Here is a 20,977-nt window from a genome sequence, read left to right as displayed (position 1 = left end):
AATTAGGCAAGAAGGTTGGTTCACCTACATATAGTATGCTTTGAGAATGCAGATATACTGACACAATACACTATATAATACACAATATACTATGAATACCGAGTGAATACTATTTGCTACCGACCGCGTTTAAAGGGACACGGAATCGATTCAGTTACAGTTGGATATTGTAAAGAGACATTAGGAGGAGGGCCCTGGCCACAAGAGCTTCCAATCTAAGAGGGAGAGGAAGTGAAACATACGATGAGGGTAATGAATACAATGCTTCCTGTGATTGTCAGCACAGTATTCATGAGGGGTGGCTGGAGACATTCGGAAATGTCGCTGGGCAGTAAAACAGGGCTGCCTTGCACTCGCTGGTGCAGCACTCTGCACCTCACACCAGATTCGTAATCTGGTCCAAGGCCCACTCAAAACCCGCGCTCAACCCGGCCCATGGGTCTGCATCTACTTATATTCCCTCACCTGCCCCGCCCCACCTGTGACATCACGGAGGTGGTGGGGCGGTGTAGGTACACATCGATAAATAGATGTCACAGGATGTGGAAACGGGACACCGTTAGATGGCAGGATGGCAAGGCGATAGGGATAGCCACCTGAATATGTTGTGCGTATCAGCCTGAACCTGCTCACGACCTGAATATGTTGTGTGTGTCAGCCCGAACCTGCCCAGCCTGTGGGTCCTGGTCCAGCCCATACATCACTAATGCACAGTTCAGCCAGACCCTGGATTTGAACAAAACCTTTTTTGCAATGGAGTGGATTGAGGTGGGGTTATTGATTCTATGCACTAATTTCTATCTTAAAATCTTGGCTTTTAGGGTGAAAACACACAGACATACTTGCCGGTGAGATGGCATATCGGGGAGATTAGTCGCCCACATTAGCGAAGATTTATCACAGGCGACTAATCTCCCCGTGTGCCACTGCCACTGCTTAAACTTTTTGGTGTCCCTGGTAACCTGCTAGTCTCAACTTGCTTTATGGCAGGAGCAGCCCTCAGTCTGATACTTTTTCTTATTACCAGGCAGTGCCATGTACAAAGTGTTTGCAGAACTGAATACAAGTCTTTGCATGTAAAAGCATTACAGGCATCAGAGCAATTTCTGGTGAAGGTCTTTCAAATAAATGAGTGGAAACTTCTTACTTAATCAGTTCAACTTCAGAATACGTGACAAGGAAAGATATGGAGCATCAGTAGAGTAGTAAGAATATTGGGCATTTATAAATTTTAATTGAGCTTCTCTAACACCTTTTACTGCTCCATGTGTCAGTAGCCTGCAATCTCTCCTCATCCCTGTATAATACTTTCAACAACCTGACATCACCAATCTTCTTTCGTTGGGCAAACCTATCTGCTTTGGGAAAAAGCATGGGTTCCTTATCAAGCCCTGCCTATGCCACACGTAGAGACACATTTACTAAAACTCAAATTTATCTCATTTTATTTATTTATTTTTGAAACCACTAATAAACTTGTTTCCACAAATGTCAGACATTTATCAAAAAATCCAAAGTGAATAAGCATGTGCGGGAAAAGTCGCAAAAATTGTGGCTTTTTTAAATTGTCGGACAAAAACCAGAGTCAAAATCTGGAAAACTCTAAATGTTCAAAGCCAAGTAAAATTTTAAGGGAAGGGACATCTGCCATAGACTTCTACATGACCTTGACCGGTTTTAGATTTCTGATTCTGAATTGCTTCCAAAAAAAGCATAATAAATCTAGAAAAAACATTTTCCATGTCAAAAACCCCAACCCGAAAAAGTTGCGGGTTATTAAATGCCCCCAGTAATGTTTCTCTGTCCAAATACTTACGTTTTAAAGCCTACAACAACCTAATCCTGGATTGGGTATATCCCATACCCCTGGTCTTTGCATTATCCTAGTGCTCAGAATAACCAAATCCAAACTTTTACAGTCATATGACTATGTATGTGAGTGTATAGATTGGTTAGTATAGGTTGTGTGCTGGGTTTACTCCGATGGGTTGAACTTGATGGACAATGGTCTTTTTTCAACCCTATGTAACTATGTAACTCTGTAACTTAAAGGTCATAAAACGGAAGGCAATAATTTTTTCTTTAACATAATGCAAATTTTAAAAGGACTTTTTTTGTTTGGATTTTGTACACTAATCCGCCAAATATTTAAGAAAGGGTTCAGTATTTGGCTAAATCCAAAAATGATGGTTTGGTTGCAAGAAATGTGTGGTCTTTAACCAAATCCTGGATGCAGTGCTATCACCTAAAGCGGGGTTGTCCTGCAGGGCCAGGAGTGTCCATCCAAAAGCTTTGAATCAAAGAAGCATATTAGGAAAAGAAAGGTAACTGGGCAGATTTTTTTATACGGGTTTAATAGTTCCCTTCCAAAGGCTCCTGTCACACAGTAATCTCAGTTTGTCCTTTCTTGATAACATTCAATTGTTGGCAATGTGGATAGCTACATTTTCTGACATTGTTTGGCTCTGGTGTTTCTTTCCTCCTTCTTCTAAAACCTTTAACAAATATTTTAGTTGTTTTTCTGTAATTTTCTTTGGGTTGTCACAAGTCCTTTTTTGATGGTTCTACCCAACATGACCAAGATAAATTGACCTAGATAAACTGACCTGTTGTATACTTGTTATTGTGTATACAGCTTTCATATTTTTAATCTATTTTGTACATACTGACAGTTTATTGTCTATGGAACTTACTGATGCCCTGCCTTCCATGTTTGGTATTTGCAAGCCATGAGTAAGGGAAAGCTCATCAATAGCATTCCTTACAATCTATTCAGACTTGCCGACTACTATATATGATTTGTCTTTTTTCCTGGCTGATGAAAACACCAAATGGAGTTGAATTTGACATGGATATCCAATATGGAAATTTTAGTTGTATAAAAATAAAAAAAATAAAAAAAAAAAGTATACAAAATAACTAATTATAGAAATGTTAACATGTTGAACATCAGAGTATAGGCTCCCTTGCTCTGACTCGAGGCTTGCCAGAGAAGAGATTTTCCCAGAATATGTAGTGCTACTGTAGCACTGTTTGTCTGTTTCTGTTTCCTACATAATTCAGTTCTGGTTTGAGAATGTTCCTAATTTAAGCAATATCCAAGGCTTTAGATTTATGAGCATGTTGCAATGTACTAGTATATTTCATATAAGAGGATCCCAAATAATGGGTCCCATCCCCATACTACCTACATCCACTCATATGTAACTGAAGCTGTACCTGTTAGGACATACGTTTTCTGTACCCATTACACAAGGGCCTGCCAGCTTCCTTCCGCTAGCCTAACCTATGGCTATACCAATGGTCATTCATAGATTACACTAAACGGTCAAAGCTAAATCGCCAGATATGCAGGTAGAAACCTAAGGAAACCCCTATCCATTGATTCAGTACTAAACGTCTGCCAGTGCTAGGCACCCAATAAAAATCTTCCAACCGGCCTGATTGATGAGACGACAGATATCCATGGCCTTTGCGTTGTCTCCCACCATCCACTTCCCAATTATTGTATGAAGGCTGATTAGTAAATAACACAGATTATTTGTAAATGGCAGCTTCAACACCAGAGCAATTTGCATCACAATGTAATTATCAGCCCTGTAGCAGTAGCTTCTATGACAGGCAAATCTCATTTTCTGTTTAATAATTTGAGACAGCCCCTAAGCTTAACAGCTGCTTAGAGCCTGAATCATTACTGTAGAGATGCTGCAGGAGGAAACTTTGTGCAACTTTGGAAAATGAAGCAACGCATATGGCTTTCCACCGGCGATTCACTTTACTGGTGGTGAAAAGGCATTTCAGGGAGATTAGTCACCCGCGATAGCTATCTAACCACGGGTGACTAATCTTCCCGTGGGACATTAGCCTTAGGCTTGTGCAGTAAGTATGCAGTAAGCAGTAAGTGCAGTATATAAAAACTGACATTTCTAGCCATGTTCATTTTTAGAGCTTAGCTCTCCTTTAAGATGCATTACTTGTTCCCCCCCTTCTTCAATCAAAATACCTGAAATGAAAATGCCACCCCCAATTTTTTTTTCATTTTCATTGTTTCAAGAGTCAAAAGCTGCTCCAATATCATTCAACAATTAACTGTAAAACCGCTACAAATATATATTGGAAAGTTGCAGAAGTCATGACACTATAAAAAACACCTTTGCTAAACCTGAATAGACACCAAATGAACTGAAACTGGAAATGTACAGTAATCTGAAAATCCACCCTGCATAAACAGTGGCAGGTTGATTGCATTCCTTCCTGTCACTGTACATATTACAGGTGCAGGACTGATTACCCTATTCTCTGCAAAATCCCTTTTCTCTGTAAAATCAACGTGTGCCATAAGTCTTAAAAGGAGATATCCGACCCTCGTTATTATATTCTGAAAGGCCAATTTGTTGTTTCCTACACAAAGAGGTCCTATTGTACCTTAAATAGAAGCTAACACTGCTACCCAAAGAAGTCCATTTGTTTTTTATTTTGGCGTTACTGCTGCATTCTCATATGGAGAAGGATACTACTTCCTGTAGGGAGGGATTACTACTGTTTTATCCTTGCTGAGGTTTTTCCTTTCAGCCACTCTTCTCTCACACCCCCTTCTGCAAAAAAAAACTCCTGAGTGTGCCATACTCTGCCTGCCCTATGCTGCCTGGGTGTGCCCTACTCTGCTTTCCCTATGCTGCCTGTGTGTGCCCTACTCTGCTTGCCCTATGCTGCCTGTGTGTGCCATACTCTGCCTGCCCCATGCTGCTGTGCATGCCATACTCTGCCTGTGTGTGCCATACTCTGCCTGCCCTACCCTGCCTGTGTGTGCCATACTCTTTCTGCCCTACCCTGCCAGTTTGTGCCATACTCTGCCTGCCCTACACTGCCTGTGTGTGCCATACTCTGCCTGCCCTACACTGCCTGTGTGTGCCATACTCTGCCTGCCCTACCCTGCCTGTGTGTGCGCCATACTCTGCCTGCCCCACCCTGCCTGTGTGCGCCATATTCTGCCTGCCCCACCCTGCCTGTGTGCGCCATACTCTGCCTGCCCTACACTGCATGAGTTTGCCATACGCTGCCCATGTGTGCCATGCTCTGCCTGCCCTATGCTGCATGTGGGAGGTGATCCTGGTCGAGGTCTGTTCTGGGAGTTTGTTAGCATTTGGAAATAGATGTTCCTAATGTGTATAATTATGTGCCAGAGTTGCTGTGCTATCCACAGGGCAGAAGAAGCCATTGGTTATTGATTGCTTTAAATGTTACTCTGTATGTCCAATGTATGAAACCCACTTATTGTACAGCGCTACAGAATATGTTGGCGCTTCATAAATAAATGTTAATAATAATATGGATTTAAGGGTATGTGTTAATATGACTTAATGAATATCTTTCATAGGAGTGATGAGTGATATCCCTGCAGTGAACACCAATCATTTGTCTTTTTGTGTTAATATGGGTGGGGATTAAAAAGGGAAGTGATCAAAACTGGCTTCCATTATCGGCCCTCCACCACGTAGGCCAGAAAAATTCCATCCCTCAGTACCACAGAAGTTGCACTGGTTAAAAGGACCTATAGGCACATTTTTCATGAAGAATACAGTTCTGGCAAGACCTGAAAGTGTCACTATCCCTTTGAATATTCACAAGAATATTTAAGTGCCAGCAAGTCCAATAATTGCTTCTATCTAAAAAAAACAAAACATTTTCACAAGCTAGCTAAAACACTAAGTTAATTTGTCTAAAATACCAAAAGAACATGGTCTTATTTTGAAGTATTAAATATTCTTTCAAAAATTTAACGTAGAACAAGAAACCCCGATTCACTCTGGGGCAGTGTTTCTTTTTTCCTAAAAGGAACGCTGACCCAAGGAAAAAAACTAAGCAATTCTATTTAGCGGCGGGGTTACCTACAACACAGTGAAGTGAAATTTTCTTGTGCTTTAAGCAGTTTGCTAATAGGACAACAAAACTTTATGCATGTGGTTTGACCTTCATGTAAATGATAAAAAGACATGATTAAATGACAAATCAATGCCCCACAAAGGAACAGCTTATAAAAGGTTTTTCATACCACTTTGTCAAAATGTATTGTCCCAAAAGCATCTCTGTTTGAGCCTGGAAGTGATATGACAAGTAAATTAAGTGTGTTCATGTGAAATCACAGTGCCAGGAAGCCCAGAAGGCAATTTTACACCAGCCTAGAGCACTGCAGCCAACAATAGGGTATTGACTGACCTAGACCAGAAATATGAGAAGCTTTAGTAAAGAACAGGAGAGCACACACTAGCTGACAAAGCCCTGATGGCCTGTTAAAAGTAAGCTTTGTGGATAAGGTACATCAGTTTGAGACTAATCCTTTGTGAGGCTTAAGTTGCCCTTTAAATAAGCAAGTGCAACAAATATAGTGCAAGTTCAAATAATACACTACCTGGACCACTGTTATCAAACAAATGTTTTATTAGGATCTAAAAACATAATGCACCCAACATTGAAACATACTTTCCATATTACTTTTTTTACTCACTGCAGTACAAGAAACAAATCACAAACACATAAACTTTGGATAATTACATGAATTGTAAAGTCAATTTTACAAAAAAAAATAAACATTTTTGTGTCTTGGTACTGCGATCTGCAAAGATTGCCAGAGCAATTTTTACGTAACATATTATCAATCACAGCTTTGTCTACATTTTAAAATTCAAGAGCAGCCTGAAATGCTTAGTTACAATATCCAACCCAATGGCAGAAAAAAAACTAAAAAAAAAAAAAATTCTTCCATAGGAAGTCTCTTTGCTTGACAGGTTATTAAAGACCTATTTAAGGTTAAAAGCAAGGTGGGGACAATAATTGTGATTTCTAGTTTGCAAATTAAAAAACTACCTATCATTTTTCAAATTTTTTTTCTTTTTTAAAAGCAGTCTATACAAGTCAGTTATTTAAGTGAAAGGTGAATAGTTACTTCAGATTAATTTAAGTATGGCTGACAATAAGCAAACTAATAAGGTCCAATCAGCCTTTAATCTATTACAGAGATGCAACAACTTTACAAAAGGTATCTTTACCTACTGAGTGATGATTATGTCCCTTCAGTCTCTGTGCTTTCAACCACAATTTGACTTTCTGTCTCAGTTTTCTTGGTGTCATTCTCTTCGCTCTCTTTAACTGAAGTCTCTTTCTGTTCACAGAGTTCAAGATCATCAGATTTGCTTACAGTTTCTTTTTGATTGCTAGTCTCTGCTTTTTCTCCATTAACTTGAGGGTCGCTACTGTTCTGAGCAGAAGTGGCCTCTGGGAAATACTCAAAAGCATGTGGCTGAGGCTGTGGAGGTGCCCAGTTTTCGGACTGTCTCTCTCTTCCAAAAGGGTCACCATTAACTTCTCTACGGAAATCAAAATCTCTTTCATCCCTATCAACCTGTCTTTCCCATGAGTGACGACGGTCATCAAAATCCCTATGTTTAGCTTGTTCAAACCCTCTGTTCCAGTTTGGAGTATTTCGATGCTCCTGTCTAAAGTTTCCATGATGATGCCTTTCATCATGAAAGCCCTTTAGTCCTTGAAAACCAATGAAAGAAGGGTGGGGTCTTTCATCAAAATCTTCTTGATGTCCCCATGGCTTTTCTGCTGGGAAATGTAATTGCTTCCCAGCACTATCCACAAATGTTCTTCCATGATTTTCTCTTATATCTGGAGGTGGTCTTCCAAAATGCTCTCTACCATCCATTGGTGGCCTCCCATAATGGTTTCTGCCATCTAAAAGAGGTGGTCTAAAAGGACTCTCCATAGATGGCCTGCCAAAACGATCATGTGTCTCTAAATACGGCATTCCAAAGTGATCCCTTCTCCCTAAAGCTGGGCGAGGAAAAATCTCTCCTGGATACCTTTGAAATGGTGCTAACATGTCTATTGCTGGGCCTCTAAAATGTTGTTTGTCATCTAGTGGTTGTCTTACTTGGCCTTCATGAGCATCTAGAATATTTGTTCCCTTATTGTCATATCCTTGTTGGACAGGCCGTCTTAAACCTTCAAAGGCATCTGTATCAGGCTTTCTTTCATCCCCATGTAACTCCTCACTTGATAAATGAGCTACACCAGTCTCATCCATAGATTTTTCTTGACTTTCAGAAGGATCTACAACAGCCATGTCCTGTGGCTCATGGTCATCATCTGCATTTCTTGCTTGAACACTTTCATCTGTACCTCTTACTCCTTGCATTTCTTTGTTGCCTGCACTTGAGATTGCCTCGCTTTCATGTTTTTCCGTAGATGGTTTACATGTATTTTGGCGACTTTCAACTGGAGGAAAACGATAATCTTGATCTCCCTCCTGAATATTACTGTTTGGCAAAGGCTGCCTCTTTTCTTTTACATTAACAGTATCGGCATCTAATCTGCCTTGGACTCCAAAAGATCTGTCAGAAAGAGACACCATATCCCCTAGAGGGAAAGGCAATGGATGAATATTTGGGTCAATCAGTCCTGGAGGGAGCATGCTTCTTGGTGGTGGTGGGAGTGGAGGTATTCCTGGATGTAACAAAGTGAACCTTGTTGATGCAGTCTGTGAAAGCAAGCCTTGGCGAACATCTAACAAAGGCATACCCGTCATTCGAGTAGTGATGTTTACATGAGGCAAGTTTGCTGTAACTGATGATGGTGGTTGCACACCTAATATTCCAGTGTTGCTGTTCACTGTACTTTGAGTAGCTGAGTGAAAACAAGAATAAAGAACATTTCAACTTCATTAACTGTTTCAGGTTACATAAATTAAGATGTTAATAACAAGCATAAACATTCTATAAAACAAAACTCTAAACTCATAAATGAGAACACCAGTTTTAACAACCAATGCCTAAAGATACCATATATTACATAATGGGCTTTCACGAAAAAGCAAAGTTACCAGATAAGAAAGTCTCTTCCAAAAAAGAACAATAGATTTGGTGTGTAAAAGCCACAGTCATAAGCACAGTAGTTAGCTGCAAATAAATATCATGTCATGATTAAAGCTGGCCATACACGCACCAATAAAATCGTAGAAAACCTAGTTTCCTACGATTTTTGGACTATGTGTGGGATCAGAAATATCGTCCCGATAATTTTCGTACCATGGTGATTGGTCATTTAGTTGAACGGCCAGGTTAGAAAATTTTGGTCGGATAATAAAATCTGCACATGTATTCTGTATCGGACGATATCCTTTGGAGACCTACAATGCATTTCCAGGAAGTCACTTTTGTACAATTGGTGTCTGCCTACTATTTCATGTTTAGAACATGTTCCGATTTGTTATTTTTTAGGTTTATCCTACAATTTTAGTCTGAATGTTAGTTTCAGATTGTTGCATATCCGAACATTTGTCAGAAGGTGACTAAAATCTGAACGAGTATGACCTCCTTAAAGATGGCCATACACGGGCAGATCTCAGCTATTGATTCAAGTCTTTTAGACCGATTCGGCTGCTTATCTGCTCTTGTATGTATCACTGACGGGCCTACCCAACCAACATCCTGCATAAAATTGGGCAGATCTTGATGGGGCAGTTTTCATTCTCCATTGGAATCGGGGACCGCACTGGATTGTTGATGTTGTCCTCGGTCCAACAGCGCTTATGCCTGCTCTAGGGCCAAATGACTGAATAGGCCCGATATCGGCCACCTTAGGAGAAGACCCGCTCTTTTGGTGAGATTGCAATGTGTATTGTCACTTTAACATCAAAGTAAAACAGTACTACCCTGTCCTCATTATCTAAGCCCATGGCGTCACACATGGTTTTTCAGACCTTTCAATCAGTTGATTACAAACACAAAGTGGGAAAACAAAAAAACCCACACATGCAGAGTGAAATATTGCTAAAACATAACTTTTAATAATATAGTGCAGAATTTACTGATCCATATAGTTTCATACAGTATCATAGATGCATAGCGAGAAAAGGTCTGTTGCATATTAAAGCAGCATAAAACAAACAAATCTTAAAACAGCTTAGATTCAAGTAGGCTCAGTCAATTGTGATAACCCAGGGCTTTCAAGGTGACCACTGTGATCCCAAATACCTGTGACATAATCTGTGGGTATTGTATAGGTTTCATTACCCCTGTGTCAGTATGCTTACTATTTAATTATTTTGTTAATGTCGTGCCATTATTCAAAAAGGGATCCCGTTCACAACCTGAACTATAGGCCTGATAGTCTGACATCAGTGGTAGAAAAGCTTTCGTGCCAGCATGGTTGTATGTGTAACAGAATGTACCAGACTAATTTAATTGCCTTTAATAAGAAAGGAAGCAAGCAGGAACCTCGATGCTGGGATTGCAGTGGATGTCATCTACTTAGACTTTACTTAAGCATTTTATACAGTACCACACAGAATAACAGAATACAGAATACTAATCAGGAATACTGATGTGAAAAATAATATTTGTAATTGGATAGAGAACTGGCTGAAGGTTAGATTACAGAGAGTGGTGTTAAATGGAACATATTCTAATTAGACAAGTTAGTGAAGTAGTGAAGGTCTGTCCTTGATCCTTTGCTTTTTAACTTGTTTATTAATGACCTGGAGGTGGGCATTAAAAGTATGGTTTCTATTTTTGCTGATGATACTAAATTGTGCAAAACTATAAGTTCCATGCAGGATGCTGACACTTTGCAGAGCGACTTGACAAATTGAAAACCAGCAAAATAGAAAATGAGGTTCAACACTGAAAAGTCCAAAGTTATGCACTTTAGTTGGAATAATTTAAATGTGAGTTACACACTAAATGGTAGTGTGTTGGGGGTAACCTTAATTGAAAAGGATCAGTGGATTTTTTTTAGATAACAAGTTCTAACAAGTCTAATTCCAGGCAGTGTCATTCTGTGGCTACTAAAGCAAATAAAGTGCTGTCTTGTATAAAAAAGGGCATTGACTCAAGGGATGAAAACATAAATTTGGCTCTTTTATAGGTTCCCTGATAAGGCCTCATCTTCTCACCTTGAGTATGCGGTGCAGTTTTGGGCTCCAGTCCTTAAGAAGGATATTAATGAGCTGGAGAGAGTGCAGAGTCGTGCAACTAAACTGGTAAGGGGGATGGAAGATTTAAACTATGAGGTTAGACTGTCAGGGTTGGGGTTGTATTCTCTGGAAAAAATGTACTCTGTACAAGTACATTAGAGGGGATTATAGGCAGATAGGGGATGTTCTTTTTTCCCATAAAAATGATCAGCGCACCAGAGGCCACCCCTTACGATTAGAGGAACGGAAGGTGTTTCTTCACAGTTAGGGCAGTGAGGTTGTGGAATGCTCTTCTTAGTGATGTTGTGATTGATGATTTCTTGTACAAGCATATTATTCAAGGCCACTGGGATACTAAAATCTACAATTGGCATTGATGCTGGTGTGTATAGTTTATGCATGTGAGTGTATAGATAGCTCAGGATAGGTTTGTGTGTGTGCTGGAGTTCACTTGGAAAGATTGAACTTGATGGATTTGGCCTTTTTTCATCCCAACTTAACTATGTAACTTATATCTGTAAATAAAAAGCTTTGAGACAACAATACAATGGCACAGGGAGACCTTTGATTCAATGTAATGGGAAGCACATAACATTGTGGCAGGTACAGTGTAGGCCATTTAACAAATAAAGAGCTCATGAATAAAGAAATAAATACTCTTAAATGGGCAGTATACACCCTCTTTAGTATGAGCTGAAAGAATGTGAATTGTGCTATACATACTTTGTGTCTATTATTTGCACTAAACAAGAAAATGAAACCACTTATTGGTTCTGTTGAGTTACTGTTTGCAGAGGAGAAGCTAATTACACAAAGCCTAGAGATTGTGAGCTTATTACACAAGTGAATATAAGACAATGGGCACACAGAGTGTTGGCTCAGATGCTTTCAGTCTGGGTTTTTTATGCAGGCTGAGATTTTAGTGAATATAGACAGAGCTGTGGAAGGGAACTGTGGAACATCTTCTTGAGTTTAGGTAAAAGGAGCAAAGGTCGCCCACAAAACACAGATAATGGCATTTTTGGGCCTCTGTTCTCCTTCAGGAAAAAATGCAGGCTAAGAGCAGCAGAGCCAACACTCTGTGTCCACTGGCTACTGCTTATCTTACAGGTTTTTATCTTTTAAATATATTTTAAGTTGTCACTACAGCATATTGCTATAAATCTAGATGAGATAAAGGATCATTTTTATTGATTGGAGGCAGTCGTTTAAGTGTCATAAAAGACCTCTTGTGCCATACATGTATGCTCAGTTAAGTTTTGGTAAAGCATGTACACAGGTCAACAGCAGTGCCAGTATTAAACTAAAATAAATGCAGCATGGTTTATTTTATTTCCTTGACAGATTTCTAAGACCTGCAACATCCACCCCAAGATGCACAAAGTGGAGCAGATTGGAGTTAGGTCTGAAAACACAAAAGCAGCTGACCTTTTGAGCTTCTCTCAGGCTGAAAAAAAACTCCATAATGACAGCAGCAGAGCCAACACTCTGTGAGGCCTTACCCTAAGGCTGACTTCAGGTTGTTAGCAAAAGCTGGGATAAATCTTCAACAGTCTGATATGAAAAGGGATACATTGCTTTTTTAAACAAGTATTAAGCTAGTGTCACATTTTGAATTGACAATGGAGGGAAAAAAAATCAAATCTACTGCTTGCTGCCCCATCTTTAAAAATGTACTGACAGGCCTGTTTTAACTATACTGAAACTGCTCTGCTACCTCCCAAGCAAAGTAAAATCTGGAAGAGTGACATTTCAGAAACTGTATAAAATTTGTAATTAAATATATCTACATTTCAGAAACTGGTGCTGTTTTCTCCTTACAGGGGCACCAGCCCGGGGTACCTGTAGCGAGCGCTTCCTCCTTCCTGCTTCGTTTTGCTGGGACCCCACGACCGGCGCATGTGCAGTAGAGTAAAATACCGACTTTTCTGTTAAAGTTCGGCTTTGTCACTCTACTGCACATGCGCACGCACAAGAAACAGGAAGGAGGAAGTGCTGCAGCTACCCCGGGAGGGTGTTGTTCTCTCCGAACAGGGGCACCAGCCCGGGGTACAAGGTAGGCAATTTAAGTCACTTGGGGGTGCCTAACATTTTGCCCCCCAAGTGACTTAGCCTTTCCTTGTCCTTTAAGTCAGCTAAAAATCATTTAAATATTGAACAAACCCAAAAGGCTTCTTTTGCCCCCAATAAGGATTAATTCGATCTTAGTTGGGATCAAATACAAGATACTGTTTTATAATTACAGAGAAAAAGAAATCATTTTAAAAAATTAGAATTATTTGCTTCTAATGGAAGATGGCCTTTCCGTAATTCGGAACTTTCTGGATAATGGGGTTTCAGATAAGGGATCCCATACCTGTACATGCTCTATGGCTCAGATCACATTCCTAAGGGGGGGGGTTGTTCTTAGCATTCTTGAAGGAGGGGGGAGCAGGAGAGGGGAGTGGGGAGAGAGCTGCACAGACTCTGGCACAGGAATTACAGAGACAAGGAAGGAGACAAGAAATACTGGGTTTTTTTGACAGAGAAGTCAGTGCAGCATTTCTGTGAGTGCTCATGGCTGTATTTACATAGACCTTTCTGATTAAGCTTACTCCGTTTTTACAAAGCACACAAACTGAACAGTGCACTGAAAAGTTGAACTTATGCCTTGGTGTACGAACTATTATTTTAAAGCTTTTACCCATTGCTCACAGAGGAAACAAAGCTTATCTCTTACCTGCTGGAAGTGCAGAGCTAATAGCTGGAGGAGGAATGGCAGGTGGAGGAAGAGGAGGTGGGATAAAACCTGCAAGATGATCAAATAAAATGTTAAACTAATATTCTTAAAAAGTTTGTGTAAGGTTTGATATAATATCCTATATTCTAATATCGATATAATCATATATTCATATATACATGTATTTTGATACTTTGATGCTTAGCATATCATACTCCATTCTAGAAATGTATCTCCATTTTGTAACAGCAAACAGCAAGGCTTGAACATCCCATAATAGTTGTTTTTCACAAATAGTACCCTTGTACAGCTTGCACCTTACTAAATACACATTTTGAAAAACAACTTAATCTTATCTGTGCACTAACGCCTCTTCCACTCCTTGTGTCCTCCTTAAAATTCCTGTCCCGCATTAGCCATCCTTGAAGCTAATGAGGTTCTACTATTTTTATAATGATTCCTTTGTATCTGCACATACACAAGGGGTATAAAAGCTATGATCACGTAAGAATAAACTGAACAAGTTTGAACTTCCATTGTGGTTGTGTCCTTCTTGTTCCCGTATACGTCTTTGTCCTGGCAGGAGGGCTCCCACAAGTCACTACACTACAGTCTGCGGTCAGGAACCCTAACAGTTTTTATAACCAACATTTAAGAATAAAATAGTTGTGACCAGTATTAGATTATTTAAGCAACTTTCTCTAGGCTACTGGTAGATGTTTGCAGGTTAAGCTAATTCTTTAAAGAAAAGTTTAGATATTCTATAAGCATTCTTCATTTAGCATATACTAAGGGGCAGCTTTATCAATTTATCAAGTTTTTACTGCAATTCACAAATTAAACTCTTGTTAAAAAATCTGAAGAATTCATGTAGAAGTTAATGGCAGTTGTATTTTCAAATTTCAAACTAATTATCGATTCAAGTTTTTAAGATTAATTCAAAATTTGGCCGAATCGTTGAAAATGAAGGATAGAATAAATACGAATACAGTGTTTCTGTTGTTCAGTTGGTTTGTAACAGCACCAAATTGTATATTCTAATCTCTTTTGGGGAGTACTTACTACTGCTAAACTAAATAAGAAACTTCTATTAAGTTTTAGACCACTCATCTGCTGTTTGCCTGATTACGGGTGGTAGCCACAGGACACTGCTAAGCTAACTGCAAACTCATTCTTCATATTGCGTTCCCATTTTAAATTGACCCCTTTAAAGGGGTTGTTTACCTTTGAGTTAAATTTTAGCATGATGTAGACAGTAATATTCTGATATAATATGTAAATGGTGTTCATTTTTAATATATGTTTTGTTTTTTTTTATAATTTTTCTTTTTGTCCAGCAACTCTTCAGTTGGGAATTGAGGCGGTTATCTGGTTGCTAGGGTTCCAATTACCTTAGCAACCAGGGAGTGGTTTGAATTAGGGACTGATATATTCATAAGATAGAACTAGAATAGAAAAATAAGTAATAAAAAGTAATAATAACAATAAAAGTGTAGCCTCACAGAGCAATAGTTTTTTGGCTGCTGGGGTCAGTTGACCCCCCTTTTCAAATATAAAAAGATTTTGAATACTTCTTTAACATATTCCCTGCACTCTGTGAAGTGGATTGGGGTAAAGCCATTAAGAACAGTTATAAACTGATCAATTGATATTGTTTGTTTAAACTAACTCTCTGAGTTTCCATTCAAGGCAAGACAGTCAGCAAAGCAGATACTGGCCAAACTGCCTGTCTAAATCTTTGTATGTATTGCTATTTTTTCCAAAGATTGTGACTTTGACTGTTTCAGTGAAATGCAGCAGGTGTTAAGCAGCTCCCAGTAGATATCAGAATAGCACTCAATAGTAAGAAATCCAAGTCCGGCTTGGGACTCCACCAGTTACATAGGAGTAGGAGAAACAATAGGTTACCTGAAAGCAGTTTTAATGTTTAACGCAGGCTCTTTCTGAAAGCTCAGACTCAGGCACAATGCACTGAGACGGCTGCCTACACACCAATATAAATTTGACTGTTTAAAAATAAAATTTGAAACGGTAGAGTGAATTATTTGCTATTTAAACAGTGTAATTTAGGGAAAAAAAAGTATACCATATAAATCATGACAGTATTCCTTTAACTAAAATATACCAGTTAAGATATAACTTACCTGGTGGTGGCTGCGAAGGATTAAAAGAAGCCCTCATGAAAGGAGGTGGTGGAATTGCAGAATAGCCTGGTGGAGGTACAGTCATTGAGACAGGAAATGCTGGCGGAACTAGGCTTACAGCTGGAGCAACTGGTATCTGTTTTCAATAACAGAAAAGTTACTAAAACAATATAGCCTATAAAAAAAAAGCCCTGCACAAGCTAATAAAAGCATTACCTACAAGCTTCATGCCACTGATACTCTATGTGGGGCCACCTTGGCATTGTTTCATTTTTTGGATCAAGCGCCTGGACAATGGCACCAGCAGGAAGTGGTGAAGTTCAAATTAATATTGTAGTTTGGGAATGAGGTGCAGGGCAGGAAGATGTGTGGATACTTTCAGCCACATAATGTATAAAAGGGGCCAAAGGTAAGGTTACCAGAACATAAGGAAAAATCATGGACATATCATGGAATATCTAAGCAGAAGGGGTGAACTGATTGCATGTAATGTAGCTACCATCACTTTACAATAACTGTAGCCCAGCTAAGCATATTCAATGCTTTCCTGCACAAAAATGCGTATATGTGTGGTTTTGTGCTGATATGCAGTCTGTGAAACTCCACACAGACCAATGCCTGTCACAGGATTGTGCGCATAAGAGCAGAACTGCTTTCCTCTGCGTCTAAAAAAATTACCAGCAGAGGAAAGCAGTGGATCGTCTTAGTGAACCCTTGCCATAAACATGGCAGGTAAGGGTGAATTTTAAAGGAACTGCACCAGGAATGTTTTTAAAGTGATACAGGTATGAGATCTATTACTTGTGACCAGGGGTATTCTGGAGAAGGAGTCTTTACATAATTTGGAATTTTAAGTCTGCTAAAAAATATTTACAAATTAAATAAACCAACGGTAAACTTCCATAATATCTTTCCCAAGATGTTTGCATAGTGCCTTTAGTGTCTCCATTTATTGCTTTTACAATTAATGTAATTCTAAACTACTTTAACTCTGGTCTTTACACCCACACTGTAATGCCATTGCACTGATTAAGTTGTGTCGTGTTGTTTGAAACAAAATAAAATTAATCACAGCCCTTATTGGTCAACCCCTAGAAACTTTTATCATGCTTGTATTGCTCCCCAACTTTTTGTTACATTTAAATGTTGCTCAAGGGAAAAAAGGGTTGGGGATGCACTAGATGTAGAATATGTGTCCTTATTTCTAAGGGTTTAGGAAACTGTGCAATTCCATTGTGATCATTCAACATTTACCGCAGGTCTGCTTGTAATGTATGTGACTTATTTAACAATGAGAATGAGAAGAGATAAAGAGGCTTACCCTAGGAAAATTAAGACTAATTGTACTTATACACTATATACAGTTATGAAATATGAATCCCTAATGTGAAAGAAAATTAACACAGTCTTAAATTAAGGTAATTATGTGATTATAGTATTCCTTAAAGCGTTATAGAAAGTAGGTAATGTATTTGCCAGGGACATGAAGATAAATGTCTTGCAGAACTGTAGCTCTATGGATTAGGTTTTTAGGAGGGTGTACAAAAGAAGCTGGATATGATAGTTGGAATGTCAAAATATGCTAATTTATTTAAGTATAATTTTAGTTTTAAGAGGACTTAAAAACAGTGGGCTTGTGGAGTTGAATAAAGAGGTTCTTCAGTATCGAGACTTGTTTTAACCTCTATCCTGCAATCTTTCAATAACAGTATGAGCAGTTGAGGCCAATTTGGACCTGGCTTCAACAGTATGTGCTTGTTGTTGATGATTTAAAAGAAGAGGGCGTGAAGCAGTGCAAGAAGGTGCCTGCTGACTACTCTGCTTTTTAAAACTAGGTACAATGAATGGAGAAATTGAGGGGGTCACTGGTGGAAAGGTTATGGAGGTCAGAGTAATTTTGAAGGGAGCCAAGATGGGTTTATTTCTTCTTTATTAAAAAACACCCTTAATTCCTTTATGTCATACCTGAAGCACTGCAACAGGCTGAGTATATGCCTCAGGCTGTGAGGTTACTGTAGAATTCTTCTGAACAGCTGAAGCCTGGGCAGCTGTAGTGACAACTGGAATGGGAGCAGAGGTGACAATGGTAGTAGGGACTACTGTTGCATTATCAGGTGTGGACTCTTTAGCACCAACTGCTTCAGAACTTTTCTGCGCTTTCCAGTCTGAAATGCAATAAAGCTGTTTTAAGCAACTTACTTTTAAGGACAGACAAAACAGTGTCAAAATAGAAAATCATTATAATATTTATATAAGATAACAATAATAATTAAATACACAGCATTTTTCTTTAACATTTGCATTAGGCTACATGCGCAGATGTAATTTAATTCTTGACTATGTACTTTGTTCATTTAAAGTGTCTTCATAAGGACTGAGGAGCTACTTGCTAAGACTAAACAAATAAAAAAAAAAACAAGAATTTATGAAGATTTGAATCTGCTTCAGAAAATAGTACTCTAGCAATAATCAAAGGGACGTGAACAAAAGCAGAACAATTGTTCTATATATTAAGACAAAAAAAAAAGGTGCAATTTAGTTTCAGGAATTACTCCTGTCTTAGGGCCCTTCATTGTCTTTTTATATTCCTAAAATAGTTTGGAGAAAACTCTGATTGGCTGCCATAAGAGCATTCACAAAACTGTAATACTGAATTAAAACCTTAAACTCAAAAAGTTTTGGTTTACCATTATTCACACTCTCCTGATCAATCATTCCACCTTCAGCAAATCCTTCTAAGTCATCAACTTTGACTTTTTCCCATGGTATATATGTTACTCCAAGATCAACATCCCAGAATTGCTTATATTCTGTTTTCACACCTTTGTTCAAAGCCCAAGCAATCTAAAAAAAATGCAAAAGGAACAATAAATACAACAGAGAATTATAACATATTTTAGTAGAAAAAAAGCATTGCAAAACTTTTTGTGTTAGCAGATGCTGAAGTGCCACAGGGAGTAGAGTTTAAGAATACTGTTTTCAATTGCAAAGGTCAGTTTCTGAATCACTAACTGTACAGTTGTTAAATAATCCAGAGTACAGTGGGAAATCACACCTGCCCCAGGTCATGGACACACACATAATAATAATGATGTTGATAATTTTCTTTATGCCTCATCACTCATGTTCCCTCTAATTCCTTCTCGGCTATGTGCACAAATAATTTCTTTTGTGCACACATTTTTTTTTAAAAAAAAATTGGTGTTCTCAGCTCAGAATATTTTTTGCGCACACTACAATTTGTTGCGTGCGCTGGTCTTAAAATTTGTGTGCACACGCCTTACAGGAAACATTGCTCACCACCATACAAGCGTTGTGCAAAATGGATCCCACAAATCCCATGCGTGTACTATGGAAAAGTGTGGACACCTAATTAAGAAATATATAACATACCTTGATGATTTTGGATCCAATCTTACATGAGCTAGAACTAAGCTTCTGAAGAGCCCGGTAGGAATCTTGTCTATGAACCATGCAGACATATGCGCAGCCCCTTGGTGGAATCATCTGAATAAAATGATAATGTTTGCTTTACTAATAGTATTTAGAAATTTCCACAATGCAATTAAATGAGTTAGTTCACAGTAAATACAGATACATAATACTTTTGTAAGAGAGTCCTTACATTTATTGATTCAATCTGTCCAAACTCTTCAAATACATTGGTCAAATCCTGCTGTGTGGCTTTTTTGTCAACTTGACCAACCCAAAGCGTGGTGCTGCAAACTGTAAAAAAAAAAAAAAAAAAAATGTCTGCCATCTTCGGAGCCAAACTAAAATAATTAATATACACAGTTATATTTAAATATGCAAACAACATTAACTTAGCATGCATACCACTAAGTGTTTTGGATCTGATAGGAGGGAGGCCTTTTTTCTGCCGTTCCTTCTCTCGCTCTCTTGCTCTTCTTTCACTTGAATATGAGCGGGATGTTTTGCGTTTTCTTTCTCTTGACCGCGAACGTGAGCGTTTTCTGTGTTTGCGCTTCCTGGAGCCAGACCGTGATCGTGATCGTCTTTTCCTTGGTGACCTTTATAAAACAAATTCACTAATGTAAATCCACAATTATACATATCTTACATTTCTATGTTACTTTTGAAGGTGAAAATAATATTTAGGTGTCACTTATTATTTTTAAAAACATGCTATTATTCCCATTAAGGGATTGAGTTCTCTCCTGGGGTAGGACTGAGGAGATCTTTTAATAGGACTAGCCATAGCAAACAATATTGAAATGAAGACACAACAAGTAAAACATCTTCCTGGATCAATGGTTATATACTCAAAGTAGTAATGTATACTTTTGTTTCCTTATAATATACAAAAGACCATGTGTAAAACCTGTAGTGACATTCTGGGCTCTTGTTTCCGAATAGGACATTGTAATTATTGTTATTATAAAATCAGGAAGGCGTATTAGCAGGGTATTAAAAAAGAAAAAATGTAAAACTCTATGTTCAGTGAAAGCCTTTTGCTACATACAGGTCTATTAGGCCAATTTCAATTATGTTTTGAAATAATTGAAACACAAAAGACAAGTTAATATTAATTGCAGTGTTTTAAATGATTCAACAGCAACACTGGAGTCAGTAAGGAGTTGGCTTTGTAAGGCAAAAAAGAAAACTTTTTTCATGTTTTTCCCCGAATAAGATCAAATTAAGTAGTTAACAAGAAAGTGAAGATTCAAACAAATAGCTTTACCTATACTTAAATGCAGAACATTTACATTCACAAAAATATACTCTACCCTATCTGCTTGATGATCTACCACCTGTAGACAGATTTTAAACTAAATGGAGGAAGAACATCTCTTTCTCCTGTTACTAGTCAGAATACAATGCCTACAGAGGTAAAGTTATGAATTCATTAAAACGTATACTGAAGAAAGTTGCAGCGTTTTAATTCCAGCTTTTTCGTTTTATTTAGTAGCCTAAAAATTAATTATGTTAATGCAAAAGATACTACATAATTATTAAAACACTCTAGGGTAGAAAACCTTGAGTGAGACTTTGAACGTGTCCTAGGTGCTTCTTCTTTCATTACTTTCTTTTCCTCTTTTTCAAATATCTCTTCATTTCCATCTAGCGTTTCCTCAATGTCCATATCCTGAGAAAAGTAAAACAGCATACTTTAAC

The 20,977-nt window shown here is 38.4% G+C and overlaps 1 protein-coding gene across 6 annotated transcripts in view; it reads right to left on the bottom strand.

Moving 5' to 3' along the window:
• scaf8 (SR-related CTD associated factor 8) overlaps positions 1-20,977 on the bottom strand; it is a 100,682-nt gene that overhangs the window by 32,036 nt on the left and 47,669 nt on the right. For 2 of the 6 annotated variants that reach the window (XR_208642.3, XM_031903015.1), the window contains 9 exons: positions 20,839-20,948; positions 19,679-19,872; positions 19,467-19,567; positions 19,235-19,348; positions 18,529-18,685; positions 17,807-18,006; positions 15,842-15,977; positions 13,698-13,766; positions 7,047-8,688 (listed from right to left, as the gene is read on the bottom strand). Coding sequence is in view for 3 of the 6 variants with exons in the window: in XM_031903015.1 (XP_031758875.1) it covers positions 7,061-8,688; positions 13,698-13,766; positions 15,842-15,977; positions 17,807-18,006; positions 18,529-18,685; positions 19,235-19,348; positions 19,467-19,567; positions 19,679-19,872; positions 20,839-20,948 (2,709 nt within the window). In the remaining 3 variants the exon portion in view is untranslated. Of the gene's footprint in view, positions 1-6,419; positions 8,689-13,697; positions 13,767-15,841; positions 15,978-17,806; positions 18,007-18,528; positions 18,686-19,234; positions 19,349-19,466; positions 19,568-19,678; positions 19,873-20,838; positions 20,949-20,977 lie in introns of those variants that run through there. The other 4 variants (XM_004914646.4, XM_002931527.5, XR_004222838.1 and 1 more) reach the window with 2 other exon arrangements.

The sequence above is a fragment of the Xenopus tropicalis genome, chromosome 5 (assembly GCF_000004195.4).
Source record: "Xenopus tropicalis strain Nigerian chromosome 5, UCB_Xtro_10.0, whole genome shotgun sequence".
Classification (NCBI taxonomy): Eukaryota; Metazoa; Chordata; class Amphibia; order Anura; family Pipidae; genus Xenopus; species Xenopus tropicalis.
Note: the sequence above shows the minus strand (reverse complement) of the source record. Positions and strands in the feature narration are given on the sequence as shown.